The sequence below is a fragment of the Crinia signifera genome, chromosome 1 (assembly GCF_055691185.1).
Source record: "Crinia signifera chromosome 1, ASM5569118v1, whole genome shotgun sequence".
NCBI lineage: Eukaryota > Metazoa > Chordata > Amphibia > Anura > Myobatrachidae > Crinia > Crinia signifera.
In genome coordinates, this window is record NC_139217.1 from 86,272,144 (window position 1) to 86,289,382 (window position 17,239).

General features: G+C 44.1%; 1 protein-coding gene across 7 annotated transcripts in view; it reads right to left on the reverse strand.

The window, feature by feature from the left end:
• Positions 1 to 17,239, reverse strand: part of FAT1 (FAT atypical cadherin 1) — a 206,393-nt gene that overhangs the window by 132,225 nt on the left and 56,929 nt on the right. For 6 of the 7 annotated variants that reach the window (XR_014469766.1, XM_083169337.1, XM_083169366.1 and 3 more), the window contains exon 2: positions 13,325 to 16,605. Coding sequence is in view for 6 of the 7 variants with exons in the window: in XM_083169337.1 (XP_083025463.1) it covers positions 13,325 to 16,583 (3,259 nt within the window). In the remaining variant the exon portion in view is untranslated. Of the gene's footprint in view, positions 1 to 13,324; positions 16,606 to 17,239 lie in introns of those variants that run through there. The other variant, XM_083169388.1, reaches the window with a different exon arrangement.

Here is a 17,239-nt window from a genome sequence, read left to right on the forward strand (position 1 = left end):
CTCCTGCCTTTGGACAAGATAGTCAAACTCAAGAGCATAATCGAGCTATTTAGAGCATCTAGGAAGGTAACTCTGAAGCAGGCGCAGTCCCTGTTGGGGCAGCTCAACTTTGCATGCCAGGTCATCCCAATGGGGAGGCTTTTTGGCCGCAGGTTGGAGCGAGCCACAGCCGGGGTTGCAAGGCGACACCATTTAATACGCCTTTCAGCTGAGATTAAGCGCGACCTTGCAGTTTGGTCCTCCTTCCTGGAGGATTTTAACGGCGTCCGCATATGGTTGTCCCCGGTCGTGGACAATGCTAGGATTCAGCTCTTCACTGATGCAGCCGGTTCTTCAGGATTCGGCTGCTTCCTGGAGGGTAGCTGGTGCGCACAAGCCTGGCCTGCATCCTGGGTAGCGGATGGTTTGGTCAGGGACATGCTGCTCCTGGAGCTCTTCCCTATCATGGTTGCTATGGAATTGTGGGCCTCACGGTTGGCTAACCGTAGTGTCATCTTCTGGTGCGACAATTTCAGCGCAGTACATGCGATTAATAATCAGAAGGCGAAGTCGCTCCAGGTGCTTAGGGTCCTAGCGCAGCTGTCATTGCAATGCCTCCGTTTTAACATCCTTTTCAAGGCGAAGCATGTTCCAGGCATACAGAACGAGATTGCGGACGCGCTGTCGCGATTTCAATGGGAGCGTTTTAGGCAGTTGGCTCCTGGTGCTGATTCTGTCGGGGTATCTTGCCCACTTTATGTTTGGCAGGTCATCAAGCCGGACTGGAGGGGCTAGCGGAACTGTCGGTAGCGCCCGCTACCCTCAGGACTTATCGCCAGGCATGGTCTGAATGGGAGTCCTTTGCTGGAGGGTCTGCTCTCCCAGGTAGGCGCGGGCAAAAGCTCCTGCTTTCTTTCATTTGGGAAATGTACAACGCAGGCAAGTCCAGGGCGGCAGTGTCGCGTCACCTAGCGGGCATATCCTTCTTCGCGCAGCTAAAAGGCCTTCCTGATTTTACAAAAAGTTTTTTAGTAAGGAAAGCAATGAAGGGGTGGTCTCGCGCAGCTCCCGTGGCACCGGATAGAAGGCGTCCCATTGATTTCGACATGCTTAACGCGCTGTCAGAGAAAGTGTCCATCATTGCGGATTCAGCTTTCGAATGTTTATTGTTTCGTTTGGCCTTCTCAATGGCTTTTCATGGGGCTTTTAGAGTTATGGAGCTAGTTGCTCCATCCAAAAACAAAGACTCCACTCTCCAGCTGTCGGACATACGCATAGACAAACGGGCTCTTTGGTGTAGGATTAGGCGCTCTAAAACAGACCAGGCCGCGAAAGGGGTTTGGGTGCCGATGCATCAGGTGGTACCGGCTTTAGTTTGCCCCGTCACCTTGGCAAGCCAGTATGTAATGGTGAGGCCTGACATGGCGGGCTCTTGGCTCCTGCACTATGATGGGGCCCCCTTGACGAGGTACCAGTTTAGCTGGATGATGCGTCGCTGTCTGAGCGAGCTGGGTCACCCCCCTGGAGATTTTGGCACCCACTCCTTCCGCATAGGCGCGGCCACATCAGCGGATAGGGCTGGCTGGCAAGTTAGGGACGTCAAGAGCCTAGGTAGATGGCGCTCAGCGACCTATAAGAAGTACATTAGGCCACACCTTCTGCCCTGATGACTGTGCGTGTCTGGTTTCTGTCTGGAGTGGATGTTCTCCTGTGTTACCCTTCCTTTAGGCCATCCTACTCGGGGATTAGCTACGCTCTGTTGTTGGGCCAGCGTCCGGAGTTTTCACGCTTTTTTACCTGACTGACGGACTGAATTCGGCATCTCTAATTCGGCTAATCAGGCACTAATTAAGAGTCCCTCAGCAGGTCCAGACGTTTTTTCTCCGGCCGAGTAATCCCCCCTTTTTCCCAACCCTATCCAATCCTCACCCTCCCATGTCTCGTCCTTCCCTTCTGTGTCGGGAGTGGCTTCACTTAGTAGTGAAGCAGTGTTACCACACCAAATTTGTGCACATCTAAATTTTTTCTTTTGGCAGATCCTCCTAATATGTACTATTTCCTCTCCCTGAATAAATCAATTCTAATCCCTATCTAAATATTTCTCTCCATATAGGTGCGGGCTACGATAACTGCAGGGTCTGGGTGGTAGGACACTCTTACGTGCATTGGGCTTCTAGGCTCATGGCTTCTGGTGATGGGCCTGTGTTGGAGTGTAGGAATTTGGTGCGTTGGTTGGGAGTGAGGGGGATGTCCTGGCGTGAGCTAAGGGCTTTCCTCCTGTTGAAGGTGAAGCTGTTTGGGTTACCGGAAGTCTTGGTGATCCACCTTGGTGGGAATGACCTCGGGAAAATGTCCCAATTGAGGCTGAGGTCCTTGATCTTGGATGATCTGGAAGCTATCAGGAATGCCTGGCCCAAGTGCACCCTGATTTGGTCATTTATTGTGCCACGACTGTGTTGGAGAGGGGCTTTAGATTGCCGGGCAATTGATGAGTCTAGAAAGAAGCTGAATGCAGCAGTTGCGCGGCGGGTGCTGGAGTTTGGTGGAGTTGCGGTCCAGCATGAGAGGATTAGGTTTGGTTACCAGCACTTGTATAGGCCTGACGGTATTCACTTAACCAGGGAGGGTCTTTGGTTATTTGTGGAGGATCTGTTATTGGCAGCGATGTCGGTGCTTTAGATCGGTGGCGGGCGGGGGTCTCGGGATCGAGATCCCCGCTTTGGCGGGAAAGAACGGCTTGTTGATAGGTTGTAAGATTTTCATTAAGTTATGTTTGCTGCGTATTGGTTGGTTGCGGTGCGCTCGCCTCTCATTGGCTTAGGCATTACGCTGTATCACCCGCCCGGGGACAGCGTCCCCATCCGGCTGGGTGGGGTAGTCATAGTAGTAGGAGGAGTGGATACCGTGTTGAGTTAGGCCAACCTACGTATGCTAGTTTGGGGTGGAGTTTAGTTTAATTTAGTTAAATAGCCGTTCTTTTCTGGGCCACCATTAAATTAATTAAATTAATTAAATTAATTAATTAAATAAAATAAAACATCAAAAATTAGCTTAAAGATTTACAAATAAATACAGCTAACAGCTTCTGCCAAACCTAAGTCTCCGAGTCTTCATTTCTATTAGAGTGTTAAGTTGATTGTCTTAAGGTATGCACGCCAATAAAGGCACACATCTGCCATTACAATGTTTAGAACAACGCAGTGGCTGCATAGACAGGGAGTAGTTTAAACATGATAGGCTGGGTGTGCAGCTCAAGGGTCATGTGACTCGGGGACCCTATCAGATTTTAGGTTTGGCTGGTTAGCTGGGAATATCACCTCAGGAATGGGAGGAGTCTGCCTCTTTTTCCTGTGAAATCTCCCGCCCTCCCTCCCTCTTAAACAAGGTTCTTTAGGGTGGGGCTAATAGTTTTCTCTTCTTAATTGCGTTAGCTGTAGGCGGGAAAGAACGGCTTGTTGATAGGTTGTAAGATTTTCATTAAGTTATGTTTGCTGCGTATTGGTTGGTTGCGGTGCGCTCGCCTCTCATTGGCTTAGGCATTACGCTGTATCACCCGCCCGGGGACAGCGTCCCCATCCGGCTGGGTGGGGTAGTCATAGTAGTAGGAGGAGTGGATACCGTGTTGAGTTAGGCCAACCTACGTATGCTAGTTTGGGGTGGAGTTTAGTTTAATTTAGTTAAATAGCCGTTCTTTTCTGGGCCACCATTAAATTAATTAAATTAATTAAATTAATTAATTAAATAAAATAAAACATCAAAAATTAGCTTAAAGATTTACAAATAAATACAGCTAACAGCTTCTGCCAAACCTAAGTCTCCGAGTCTTCATTTCTATTAGAGTGTTAAGTTGATTGTCTTAAGGTATGCACGCCAATAAAGGCACACATCTGCCATTACAATGTTTAAAGATTTTAAAATTGCCAAGGCACACCATGAGATCCCCACAGGGCAAAACACATTGGCCCCCACAGGGAAAAAATCAAACCTATTGCCCCCCATATAAAAAACAATCACACTGGTCCCCACAGGTAACACAAATAAAATACATTGGCCCTTTACATGAAAAGAAGAGGCCAGTAAATAACACTTGAACTGGTGGTGGCTGTAAACTGGTTTGGGCATCTCCAGATCAGGAGGCACACTTGAGAACAGCTCAAGGCACACTAGTGTGCCACGGCACAGTGGTTGAAAAGCACTGCTCTAGTGGGAGGTATCGCATGCGGTACGTACCTCGAATGCGATACTCGCCAACTTACCCAGCAGTTCCCAGGCGGCAGGGGGTGTGGATCAGTTGGTCAACAGCAAGTTGTTAGACAGTCATTAGGTCGACATGCATTTAGGTCTATATGTGTCTAGGTCGAATGTCAACACAGTCGACATGGAAACAGGTTTAAGTGCAACGCTGCGCTCGCCATACTTCGGGCTTGGTGCCTCGCTGCGCTCAGCACACTTATTCTCCCACCACGCAGTGGTGGATGGTAGGGCAAAAAATACCGCCTGTTGGCACATGTCGGCTCAAAAAACAGTGAAAAAACCCATGTCGACCTAACCCACGTCGACCTAATGACTAATGTCTAACAACTTGCTGGTGACCCAATGGCCGTATCCCGCGGCAGAATCCCATACAATACATCATATGCGGTCCTTTTGCATATGATTTATTGCATGCGATCACATTCATGGATACGGGATCCGATAGATCCTTGTGGCAGCCATGGAGATCTGCGAATGCGATGTGAGACACACAGGAACATGCCCCGCATGGCAATCGCAGTAAAAGGGCCTGTGATATGACACACTTTATGCATTCCGTCACAACAAAGCATCGGAATCGCAACCCAAGGTAGGCCTTTAGGAAAGCAAGTGAGGAATCTTCTGCTCTATAAAAAAAAACACAACAACTGTATAATAAAACAAAACCCAGATTTTCATAAACAGGGAGCTTGCTTTTCTAGATAATTTAAAACCACACAGAACAAAGGCTAATTCAGACCCATATTAGGGGCACCTACTAGTGATCCCTCCACAATGGTGGCAACAAACATGAAGGTTATAATAAAAATAACTTCACAATAGGTTTTAATGAGCTAATAATCAGCACTTATTTTTTTCCTTAGCTGCAAATCATAATAGTATTTTTATTATTATTATTAAATTATACCATCAGCCTGCACCATAATGAGACATGAAACCTGTAGGTGTTGGAGCGGTTTCCTATGAAATATGTAATTAAATGCTTACTTCACACATATATTTAACAGTTCTTTATATAGCGCACACACACACACAGGGAATATTTAATAATTCAAATCAGTCCCTGCCCTATACATTTTGCAATAACTCATATTTTTAGTTACTAAACTAATTAAACAATTTGCTAGTGGAACAGAAGAATAGCAATTAACAACAAAACTGCAGAAGCCTAGAGGAAATGGAAAGATTTGCAGATTGTGTAAACTTTCCTTATGGGTTGTGAACAAATCAACACTAATTAGGATATTGCTACAATTAACCAATTAATTTCCAGAGGAACATTTACCGTTCCCTTGCTCTGTATGGACTCACTGTCTAAGGATGCTGCAATCTGTACATCATAAAGAAAAGCTCTGCTTCCTGTCCTAGACCAGTGTAATGCCCCCCATACACGGTCCGTTTTTTTCGGTCCGTTCTGTACTTTTAAAGTACACATCGGATCGCATGCCTTGTGCATGCACTGCGATCCGTTCCGATGTGTACCTAGTACAAAAAGTATGTGCAGCACATACTTTTTGTACCGTACTATGTGATGCGCGGGAGCGCGCATCGCATAGTACAGAACGGAGCCCTACACAACGGACCGTGTATGGGCTCCTTAAAGGTTAGCATTACTTCCTCACAGCACTGAGGTCAAGGGTTCACATCCCCTCATGGCCCTTTAAGAGCCCATACACGGTCCGTTGTGTATGGCTCCGTTTTGTACTATGCGATGCGCGCTCCCGCGCATCACATAGTACGGTACAAAAAGTATGTGCTGCACATACTTTTTGTACTAGCTATACATCGGATCGGATCGCAGTGCATGCACACTGCATGCACTAGGGATGCGATCCGATCCGATGTGTGCTGTTTAAGCACACAACGGATCCGATTAACGGACCGTGTATGGGGGGCTTTACTGTGCGGAGTTTGTATATTCTCCCCGTACTTGCATGGGTTTCCTCTGGATACTCCGGTTTCCTCCCACAATACAAAAATATACTGGTAGGGCTAATTGGCTCCCAGCAAATTAACCCTAGAATGAGTGTGTGTCCATGTGCATTGTAGGGAACAAAGACTGACTGGGGCAGGGATATGAATGTTCAAATATATGTATGTGTTATCTGTTTTTTTGTTTTTTGAATATAAATAGAAGTCTGGTGGATGGATGTTTGGTGTTACCTCCCTTAAGCGCTCCACTTGGGGTTTTTCCCATGCACTAATACAGTGTATATCCCCCCAGTGCACTAATACAGTGTATATCAGCCCCATGCACTAATACAGTGTATATACCCCCCCCCCCCCCCCCCCATGCACTAATACAGTGCGAGATTCAGCAATAATACCCGGTGCACATTGCCGGCATTCGCATAGTTAATAATCGCATATGCACTAACATATGCGATTATTAACGCAAAAGCGGTGCCCGGCGATGTTCAGCGGGTCCCCCCTCCCTGCCGGAACCCTTACACGGCTGTAAGGGCTCCGGTTCCACCTCCCTGCACTCAGAAGTGGTGCAGGCAGGAGGAAATCACTGGTCCGGGCAGCACAGCAGGAGCCTGCCCGGACACAGGTAAGGGGGATGCGCCGCGGATCGGCGGGGGACGCGAAGGGAAGCCCATAGGCTTCCATGGGGTTACGCCAAAACCCCCCCTGCAGTGAAGCCCCAGCAATGGGGCTTTGCTGCATATGAAAATGCGGTAAAAACCCTGAAAACTGGGTTTTTACTGCATTTTCAGCTTGCTGAATCTCGCCAACTGTGTATATCAGCCTCATGCAACAATACAGTGTATATCACCACCATGTACTAATAGTGTATATCACCGCCATGCACTAATACAGCGTATATCACCCCCATGCACTAATACAGCGCATATCACCCCCATGTACTAATACAGCGTATATCACCCCCATGCACTAATACAGCGTATATGACCACCATGCACTAATAAAGTGTATATCACCCCTATGCACTAATACAGTGTATATCACCCCCATGCATTAATACAGTGTATATCACTCCATGCACTAATACAGTGTATATCACCCCATGCACTAATACAGTGTATATCACCCCCATGCACTAATACAGTGAATATCACCCCCATGCACTAATACATCTATATCACAGCCATGCACTAATACAGTGTATATCACCACCATGCACTAATAAAGGGTGTACCGTATTACCCCCATGCACTATACTGTGTATACCACCGCCATGCAATAATACAGCAATCAAATACAGTGCAGGTTGGATACACTGTGGGTCTAATTCAGTGGGGGTTGAATACAGGGGGGATTCTGATTCATTCGGAAAGGCACAATCACTCTCTAATGGACAAAACCATGTGCACTGCTGGTGGGGCTGATGTAACATGTGCAGAGAGAGTTAGATTTGGGTGGGGTTTGTACTACAAACTGATATCTATATTTCAGTGTAAAAATAAAGCAGCCAGTATTTACCCTGTACAGAAATAATAAAACACCCAAATGTAACTGCACCTGTAGTGCACATGGTTTTGTCCATTGGAGGGTGATTGTGCCTTTCCGAGTGATCAGAATAACCCCCACAGTGCAGGTTACAGTACAGGTGGGATGCAGTACTGTTACATTGTGGGTTGGATACACTGTGGGTCTAATACAGTGGGGGTTAAATACAGTGCAACTTGGATACGTGGTTAGTCGGATGCAGTGTGGGTTGATACATCAACAGTCAGATATTCGTAGGCCCCATAGCAAAAGTTTGTAAGGGCCCCCTATTTAGCAACTGATCGTGATAAATGTATGTAAAACATATTACTTAGACAGTAAAGAGGGGCCCCCTGCAGCTCCGGGCCCCATAGCAGCTGCACCCCTTGCACCTATGGTAGTTACGCCCTTGCCAACAGTAAATTACGGGGACAGTACAAGGGTCCCCTGATGGTAAATGCTGTAAGGAAAAAAAGAAAAGGTGTATCCTGATTTCAGAATAGAAATCTTTATTTCTCCTCTCTCCTCCACTGATGATAATCCCTGTGGGTGCCGGACGGGTTCCCAACAGTCGTTTAACTGACATCAGGATCCCGACTGTCAAAACGCCGACAGCCGGGTGCCCGACGGCCACCTGCTATTTACCCTCGTGGGGGTCCACGACCCCCATAGAGGGAGAATAGAATAGGTGGCTCACTATGCCCGCAGCGTGGCAAGCCCGCAATGGGCTTTTTTGCGCTCGCCATGCTGTCTGACTCCGGGCAGTCAGGATCCCGACGTCTGGATAATGACTGTCGGGATCCCGACTGTTGGAGTCCCGTACCACACCCATCCCTGTGATGAGGAAATCCTTAACAGCCGGAAAATCTCCAAACCCAGTGACCAGACCGGACAATTTTTACCGGAAATCAGCCATTCTCGATCAGATGAGCACTCCCGCGGAGAAGATTTAGCAAAAGATCAATAGGGATGCACATCGGATCTGGAGATAAATATTTGGGTGAAAATGTGCATTTGCCTGAAAATGTGCATTTGCCTGAAATCTTTTGTCCAGGACGGACAAAAGATTTCAAGGCAAATATATGCGTACATCTTAAGATCACTGATCTTTCTAGTGTGTGGGCACCTTAAATTATTGGCAGGGAAAAGGTTAATAGCGGTCAATGAGGGAGATCACTGTAGTTCTAAAGTTTCTGGTTTTTTCAACTTTAAGGGTCCATAGTTTGATATACAGCAAAAAAAATAAAAATGCTTTGTCTGTAGTACCCTCATCATAGTGATATTAATATGATCAGTAGAAAGGTGCAGGTAGCTCCCTTTAATCAGCTTTTGAGTTCTGGTGGGTAGATGTCAATGGAAGAGCAGGGGGAGCCAGCTAGAGCTGAGATTGGGAGGAGTTGACAGCCAGCAGCATAAACAGCCTGGAGCACACAGGCAGATAAAGGAGAGTTCCAGGCTGCTGGGCTTTTGTTGCAATTGAGGCACAGAATAAAATCACTGTGCCACCGTTTTGTTTGGTTAGGGATGGGAAATCATGATTATTTGTATTTATTTCCTTATTAGTTTGAGACTAATTACTAGAACCAGCTCATGTCATGTGCGGGTTCTCTGTGTAAGTACAGCCTTTGACTTCCATTTATACAGAGATCTCGGTGTAAGTACAGCCTTTGACTTCCATTTACACCGAGATCTCAAGAAAATAAAGCATTTGGTCAGTTTATTTTTATAACACCGCGCAATAGTTTTAAATTCGCAATAAGCCTTTGCATCATGTCAATAGCAGTTCCCGTACAAATAAAACTCCTTGTCGTCTTTATATACAACCATAGAAGCTGCTAAAAAGGCTTATATAATACCTGCATAGCAAAAAGCCAAATGCTCTAATGTGATGTTAAATTTACATTTTCATATTAAAATGCTAAATAGTTATATATTAAGATAAAATACAGGAAAGTGCGGAAGATGATGCAGACGTGCTCTTTGTTATGTACATGAACACGGAGTATGATTAAGCTTCAGTGTTCAAAGCAAAAGGTAAACATTACCTAATCATTTTCAGCTTGCTACTTTGACCCAAGGAAACACCTAAAGCAAAGCAGATGTGGCACTTCAAAACACAATCGTCTATCAAAGGCTACAACACACAGAAAGCAAACAATCTTCATTAGTTTGGAGCCATTTTTCTTCAGTTAGAAAAAAAAACAAAAACATTGGAGTCTTTTTTTTTTTAAATTAAATGATTCTTAAAATGTATCGTCACCTTGTACAGAAAGGAAGTTTATGGGCGCACACCTGCTCTACTTTTTTTTTTACGTCCTTCCAGTGTCTGTCTAATGTATATATTAATGGATGAATGTGAACTATTAACCTTGTTGTAGGATTTACTCAACGTTCTGCTAAATGGTTACCTTACAACCCATTCTATTTCACAATCCATTGTTTCCTTCTAAAGCCCTATTCCATGCATCGCCCTGTAGAACAAATAAAAAAAAGTTGTTCAACCGCCTACACAGTTGTCTTCCGCTCAATTACAGTTGCAAGTTGGTCTGAATGCAAGGGGGTTCAGATATACGCTTGACGGGAGTCTCTTCAAGATCACCACCCATTGACCGGTACCAGAAGCACGATGAAGAACAACGAACAGCTGCTGGAAGACAGACTTCTAGCTGAACCTTCTTCTCCTAGATTGAACACTAAAGGGGTAAATTTAGAAAGCTGGAAGTTCTATTGAAGATGGGATGTTCCAACCAATCAGATTCTATGTCTTATATATTTAGCACCTTCTAGAACAGTGGTAGCCAACCCTAGCCCTCGAGAGCTACCAACAGTTCACATTTTCCAGACAACCTAGCTGACTGACACATTTTAAAAGATACACAGATGGAGCTAATTAGCTCACTTGTGATTCTGTGAGGAGACCTGCAAAACATGCACTGTTGGTAGCTTTCGAGGACTAGGGTTGGCTACCCCAGGTCTAGAAGATAACAGAATCTGATTGGTTTTATTGACAACATCATGTCTTCAACAGAACTCCCGTCTTAATAAATTGACCTTTACATACAGCACTGCTAGGCCAAAAAAATTATAAATATTTACCCGAAATTTTACTAATTTATGATTCCATGGACCAGTGGTTCACAAACTTTCTTGACCGGGACACCCAAGAATATCAGCATTTGTTCCATGCACCCCTAGTCAAAAAGCTTCTTATGAATAAATAAAAATATAAAGTAAATTGTGGGTAACCGTCACCCTCAGGTTTAGTTATGTGGTGGGTAACATACAGTAGCTGTGGTTCTAATTGTCCATACATGTTATGATTGGCAGCCACCAGCACTGGTTTTGCATATCACTTTGAAAATAAATAATTTGTTTTGGTCGTGGACCCCCAAAGCACCCCTGCAAACATCCACACCACAGGGTGCCTAGGCACACAGTTTGGGAACCACTGCCCTAGAAAAAGGTATGTGGATAGAAGCAGCGAGGATTTGATCACTGCCCTGACAGAAAATCAAAAGTAGAGGAGAGCAGGGGATATAGGTAGGAGTGGTGACCCATCAGAAAATGCAATGGGCCGTATTCAACGCGGCCGGGGAGGGGGGTTAAACGATGAGGATCACTGAAAACAAGCGACCCTCGCCATTAAACCCCCACACCGGCCACTCACCCTATTCTACATTCCGGGGGACTCCTCGCTGTCAGATGACGGCAAGGGTTCCCCCAAACAGCGAGGTTCGCGGCTAATGCAGGGAGACCACTGCATTTAGCCGCGAGCCTCGCTGTTTTAGTGGCCACACATGCCGTTTCCCAGTCGATGCAAAAACCTAGTGACATGGAATCGGCATGTACAGGGGGTCAGTTGAATACTGACCGTACGAGCTGTGACAGCGAGCAGTCAGCACTGCTCGCTGTCACAGCTGGCAAAAAAACATTTTCTTTATTTGTTTCTCAAGTAACTTAACATACGAGGGGGCAGTTTAAATTTTTTTTTTAAGTGTTTACTATATAAGTTTATGAAGATAGCCAAAATAAGAGCGTGGTGAATGTTCCCTCTATTTACCTGCCAGCCTGTCTCAACCAGTGGGATGTTAGAAAATGCTCAGCTGCATCAGCAGATTCCCAGCCCACAGCAAAGCAAACATGTTTGTTTTAGATCAAAGAGAACTGAGCAGTTTAGAACAAGCTATAGAATTTAAACACTGATAAAGGAATAATGCTAAGTACACAGTACATTCACAGAATATGTATCTGAAGTTGGTCTTTGAGATAACTACATTTAATTCATTGCTTTTCATGTATGGAGGGAAAAAAAGGGACATTTTCCAGATAATATTCAAGGCGCAATTTCCTGAGTTTTATCTCCCCAAAAATGAATGAAAAAGGAAGTGCGCAAATAGAGGCACAAAGATTGTCAGTCTTCCCCCGCACCCATAAATTAGCACACATGATTTTACTAGGAGATACTACAGAAAGGGTGGCAAGAGGATTAGTGTATATATTAAGGTATGCTAGCATCTTCAAATTGCTTCTGAACAAAACATGCTTAGGGGCCTACACACATAGCAATTTGCTGAGCGTTCTGAGCAATGCTACAGTAGATCTCTCAGAACGCTCAGCAAGATTGCTCAGCACACAGCAATGTGTCAGCGATGTGTTCTGAGTGATCCCTCAGCCATTGTTGTCACCAAAGAACACTGGCCCTGTCCGGTGATATTACTAGATTTATCCAGCATGCTGGATATTAATAGCCAGGCGACTGTGACGAACGGGGCTGCGCATCGCTATGGCCCATACACACGGAGCGATGTTGGGGCATTTTTTAAGCGATCTAGTGAGATCGCTAAGAAAATGCCCCTAAATCGCTTGAGGTGTAGGCCCCATTTGACTGCACGGGAGGCGACCACTGAAATTTTACTGCACAGAATCAATTATACATGCATGCAATTATACTTCATCAGTAGCAGTAACGTGTAGCTACATAAGTACTGAACATGATATATTGTTCATATCATAATCAAATTTCATGCAAATAGTTTTCTACTGGATAATACTACTGGATAATAATGAGCTATCTATGCAGCATTGTAAATGTCGCCCATCACACACCCCACATGACAAAGATCTGCCTTTAGGACTAAGGAGGTATCCTCCAATTACATGTCCTAACTTTGGCACATTTTTGTTGCCCAAACAATGACCCATTTTTGTGGCATTTGCACATGGGATCTGGGATAAGTATCTGGACCCATGTATAATCGCGGAAAAACCGGGCTGCTGTCACGGATTATGCCACGCCTGCCTAAGCCTCGAGAATTGACAGCATTGAGGTATAACTGGACCCCCCCCCTTTCCCCCAATAAATACATTATTCAGATTAAATTACCACAGATAACTGGATATCCCCAGAGGCAAAAATATTCAAGCATTGTGAGCCACAAACTTCGTTGATGCATGTGTTCACAGAGTACAAAATATGTGACTTATTTTGCTGTTATTAGACTTACATGTACCAGGTTAGTTACAGGTTTTTTGCAATAATAATTAGATCAGTAAAGTCAATTCAAAAACAGGTAATAGACGTTTTACTTAATTTACTTTTAAAACAAAGGTATGAATTGGTCATGTGATAAAATCTTACCTTTATCTTCGTGTATTGTAAAGACACCAACTCCTAATCCATTCCTTATAGAGTACTTGATCTCGCCATCATGACCCGAGTCGTCATCATGAGCAGAAACCGTCATCACAGGTGTTCCAATTGGTACATCTTCTCTGATCGCTGCTTTGCTTACAAAGTTGGAAAACAATGGTGTATGCAGATTCTCATTGACATCAATAACCTCAATGCTGATGTAACAAGTTGAGGACAATGAAATAGGTCTTCCCCTGTCCTTTGCTCTGGCAGTCAGATTGTAAACCTGCTTGTCTTCATAATCTAACTCTTGTATTATCCGTATAGCGCCACTGAGTTTATCTACTTCAAATTTTCCGTCGCCAGTTTCCAAAAAGCTGTATCGAACCTGACCTGAAAGTCCTAAATCAGCATCATAGGCTTCTATCCAAGTAACCAGAGTGCCCAAAGGAAGGTCTTCTCGGATTTTTACATGATAGTTGGATGGAATAAAAATAGGAGGATTGTCATTTACGTCTTCTACTAATATTTTTAGAAGCACATTTGAAAACAATTGGGGTTCATTTTCAGCTTGGTCTCTTGCCTGAATTTTGAGCAAATGCATATGCTGCTTCTCTCGGTCAAGTGGTTTAAGGGCTTTCACTATACCAGTCACACTGTCAATTGTAAAGAGATTCGTGTCGGTGAGAATAGAGTATCTCACTTCACCATTGGATCCCAAATCATTATCAAAAGCTTCAATTTTAATAATTGCATGGTCACCTTCCTCATTCTCCTTGACTTCAACAAAGTAACTATCCTGCAAAAACTCAGGTGGGTTGTCATTAGCATCAAGTACTTCTATGTCCAAGAGCTGCCAGGCAGATTTTTGTGGTATTCCAAGGTCATAAACAGTGATATTCAAAGTGTATTGGTCTTTAAGCTCTCTGTCAAGTGGAGAAAGAATGCGTATCCAACCATTATCCAGATCTACAGTGAAACAACTATCACTGTTTCCTCCAGAAATAGCATATACCAGCTTCCCATTGAAACCAGAATCAAGGTCGTTAGCTCCTATATGGATTATACGTGTTCCCACAGCCACATTCTCCTTGACAACGATCCTGCTTGGATGCGTGCTTGGAAACTGAGGCGCATGCAAGTTTGCCAAGTGAACGTCAAAGTAAGTTTCTTCTAGTGATCCACGATTAAACAACTTATTGGCCTGTAGAAGTTTCTCAGCAAGCATTTTGGCAACTCCAGTTTCCTCACAATCTAAATGAACAACCTTGCGGCTGGGAGTCGCAGTAATATTAATATAAACTGATTTAGCCAAGTTTTCTCCATCCGTTGCGGTAATCTTCAAACTGTGAAAGGAAACTTTTGCTCCAGGGCCTTCTGAAAGAGACTGTTTCAAAGAAAGGACTCCTGAATTGGGATTCAGTGTAAAGAAATCAAAGTCATTTCCAGACTCTATTCTGTATTTTACCAACTGGAGCTCATCAGCATCAATAGCGGAAACTGTAGTTATTTGCTCTCCAATGCCAAGATCCTTGGGGACGGAGCCTTCACAGTTTATCTTTTCAAACACAGGTATGTTGTCATTTAAATTATTTAAAGTCACTGTGATCGGAATTTCAACTTCCCTGCGATAAGGCAGACCCCAGTCGGAAGCCCTGATTTTTAGTGTATAGACTCTAGGCATCAGTTCATAATCCAATTCTTCTGCAGTGCTTATCACACCAGAGAAAGCATCAATAGTGAATGGTACAGGATTAATGTTAGCAATGTTGTATGTGACGTATCCGTTCTCCAGTTCGTCATGATCAATGGCATTAATGGTAAGGACGTGACTTCCTATTGGAACATTCTCATCCACTATAGCTTTGTATGAGGTCTGGGTAAATTCAGGGGCATTACTGTTCATGCTGAGCACTTTTATCATTACCTTAGTGAAAGCTTTTTTATCACTGGTCATAACATCAAGTTCAATGTGAGATGAATCTTTTGCTTTAATGAGGATTAAGGTTGTAAGGAGACCAGTTTTGGGGTTTATGCTGAAACGGTTTCTATCTGCTGCATTTTTAAATGCATACTTTAAGTGTGGATGACTTGGAACTGCTTTAACCATAACTATAGGTGTGTTAGGGGGTGCAAACTCACTCACTTCAGCCCTGTAAACATCTTTATCAAACTTGACAGGACCAACGAATTGCGAAGAGGTCACATGGATGACTTTCGGGAAAGAAAACTGTGGTGGGGAGCCCTTGTCTTTAGCCTGTAGGGTCAAATTGAAGCCAAATGGTTGTGTAGCCCAGTCTATCTCTCTTACAGCTACAATTTTATATTCCTTGCTACCTGGAGAAGTTCTATTGGTCTTAAAATATTGTAAAGGATCTCCAGCAATAATGCTTAAAGAGGCAATTTCACCATTGGCTCCTTGGTCATGGTCATCCACAGTTACAATTGCATATGTTAAATCTTTTTCAAGCTCAGAAGGCGTCCGTGTAATAGCAGAGATAACAGGAGCGTGTTCATTGGCTTGTTCCACATGAATAACCAACCTCGCCATACTGCTAATTCCGCTGCTTCCATACAACTTCATTCCGCGGTCAACTGCAAGAATTTCCATATCATACTGCTTGGTCTCCAAATAGTCAAGTCTTCCAGTTAGCATAATAGCACCACTAGTTGGGTGGATAGCAAACATGTCAGTTCTCTCTTTAAAGCTGTAGTAAAACTCCCCATTGGTTCCAATATCAGCATCTGTTGCGCTAACTTTTGCTACGCTGCTCCTTATTGCTGTATTTTCAGGCAAAGAAACACTGTACAGGGTGGGAGAAAATAACGGCCTTAAGTCATTTGTGTCCAGCACTTGAACTCTAACTTTTGTCCGTGCTTCCGCATTTGAGTGCTTATCAACTGCTTTGACGGAGAGAAGGTAGTGATCTTTAACCTCTCTATTGAGAATTGCGGTGTTCCCTCCCTTGGTTCGTATCCTCAGAAAGCAAAAATCTCCCAAAATATATTCTTCTGCTTTAAAAAGGTTCTCGTTGTCTCCAGAGACTATTTTGTATTTGATGTCCCATGAAGGGTCAAGATACATGCCCATTTTTGTCGGGTGGCCCACATAAGTCTTTGAAGCAGAGTTTTCATAGATGGTGGCATTGTAGTGGTGCTGAGTAAATTGAAATGATGCAGGAGAATGCAGTCCATGGCTTCCATCACAGTCCCCAAAGAGTTGTAGTAACCTCAGCAAGAGCAGTATGATCAAGTACTCCCCCATGATGGATGAAGTATACCGTCACCTGTAAAAATAGAACACAAAGATTGGATTAAATAAATATATATATATATAAAATACACACACTAAAAAAAATGTAAAATACTAACTGGGTCAGTGCAGCATATAAAGTGAAATACAGGTCACAGAAATGTAGAGTCACCAAAATAAAATGTAGGGTGCAAATATAGTGTACACTGTAGGTGCAAGGGTGCTTATCGGTGACAAGGGCATATTTACATTTTGAATGTTTCTCCATATTTCCTATCCATGGATATATCAGGAAATATCGCCAGTTTTGCGCAGAATAGATGAATTTGCCTTCTATCTATTCAATCTATTGTATTTTTCCCGATGTTTGTAAACAATGTCATTATCGGCGCTCCTATTATCAAGAGATAGCGCACTGATGTGCCATCCAATGTATGAACAGTCACTGGCACTTACTGTTCCAAACACGGCAATTATCGATTTCTACAACTGCAGCTGTTGTTGCCTCACCACAGTCTTTAGCTGTTGACTTTGACAGTCAGAGATATTATGCTTACCAAAAATACACTTTTTCCTCCCCCCAATAGAGCTGCAGGTGCTGCTGGGAGATTTCTGACTGGCGCATGCGCAGAATGTATGCAAGCAACGGTCAGCTGCTGAAAGAGTCT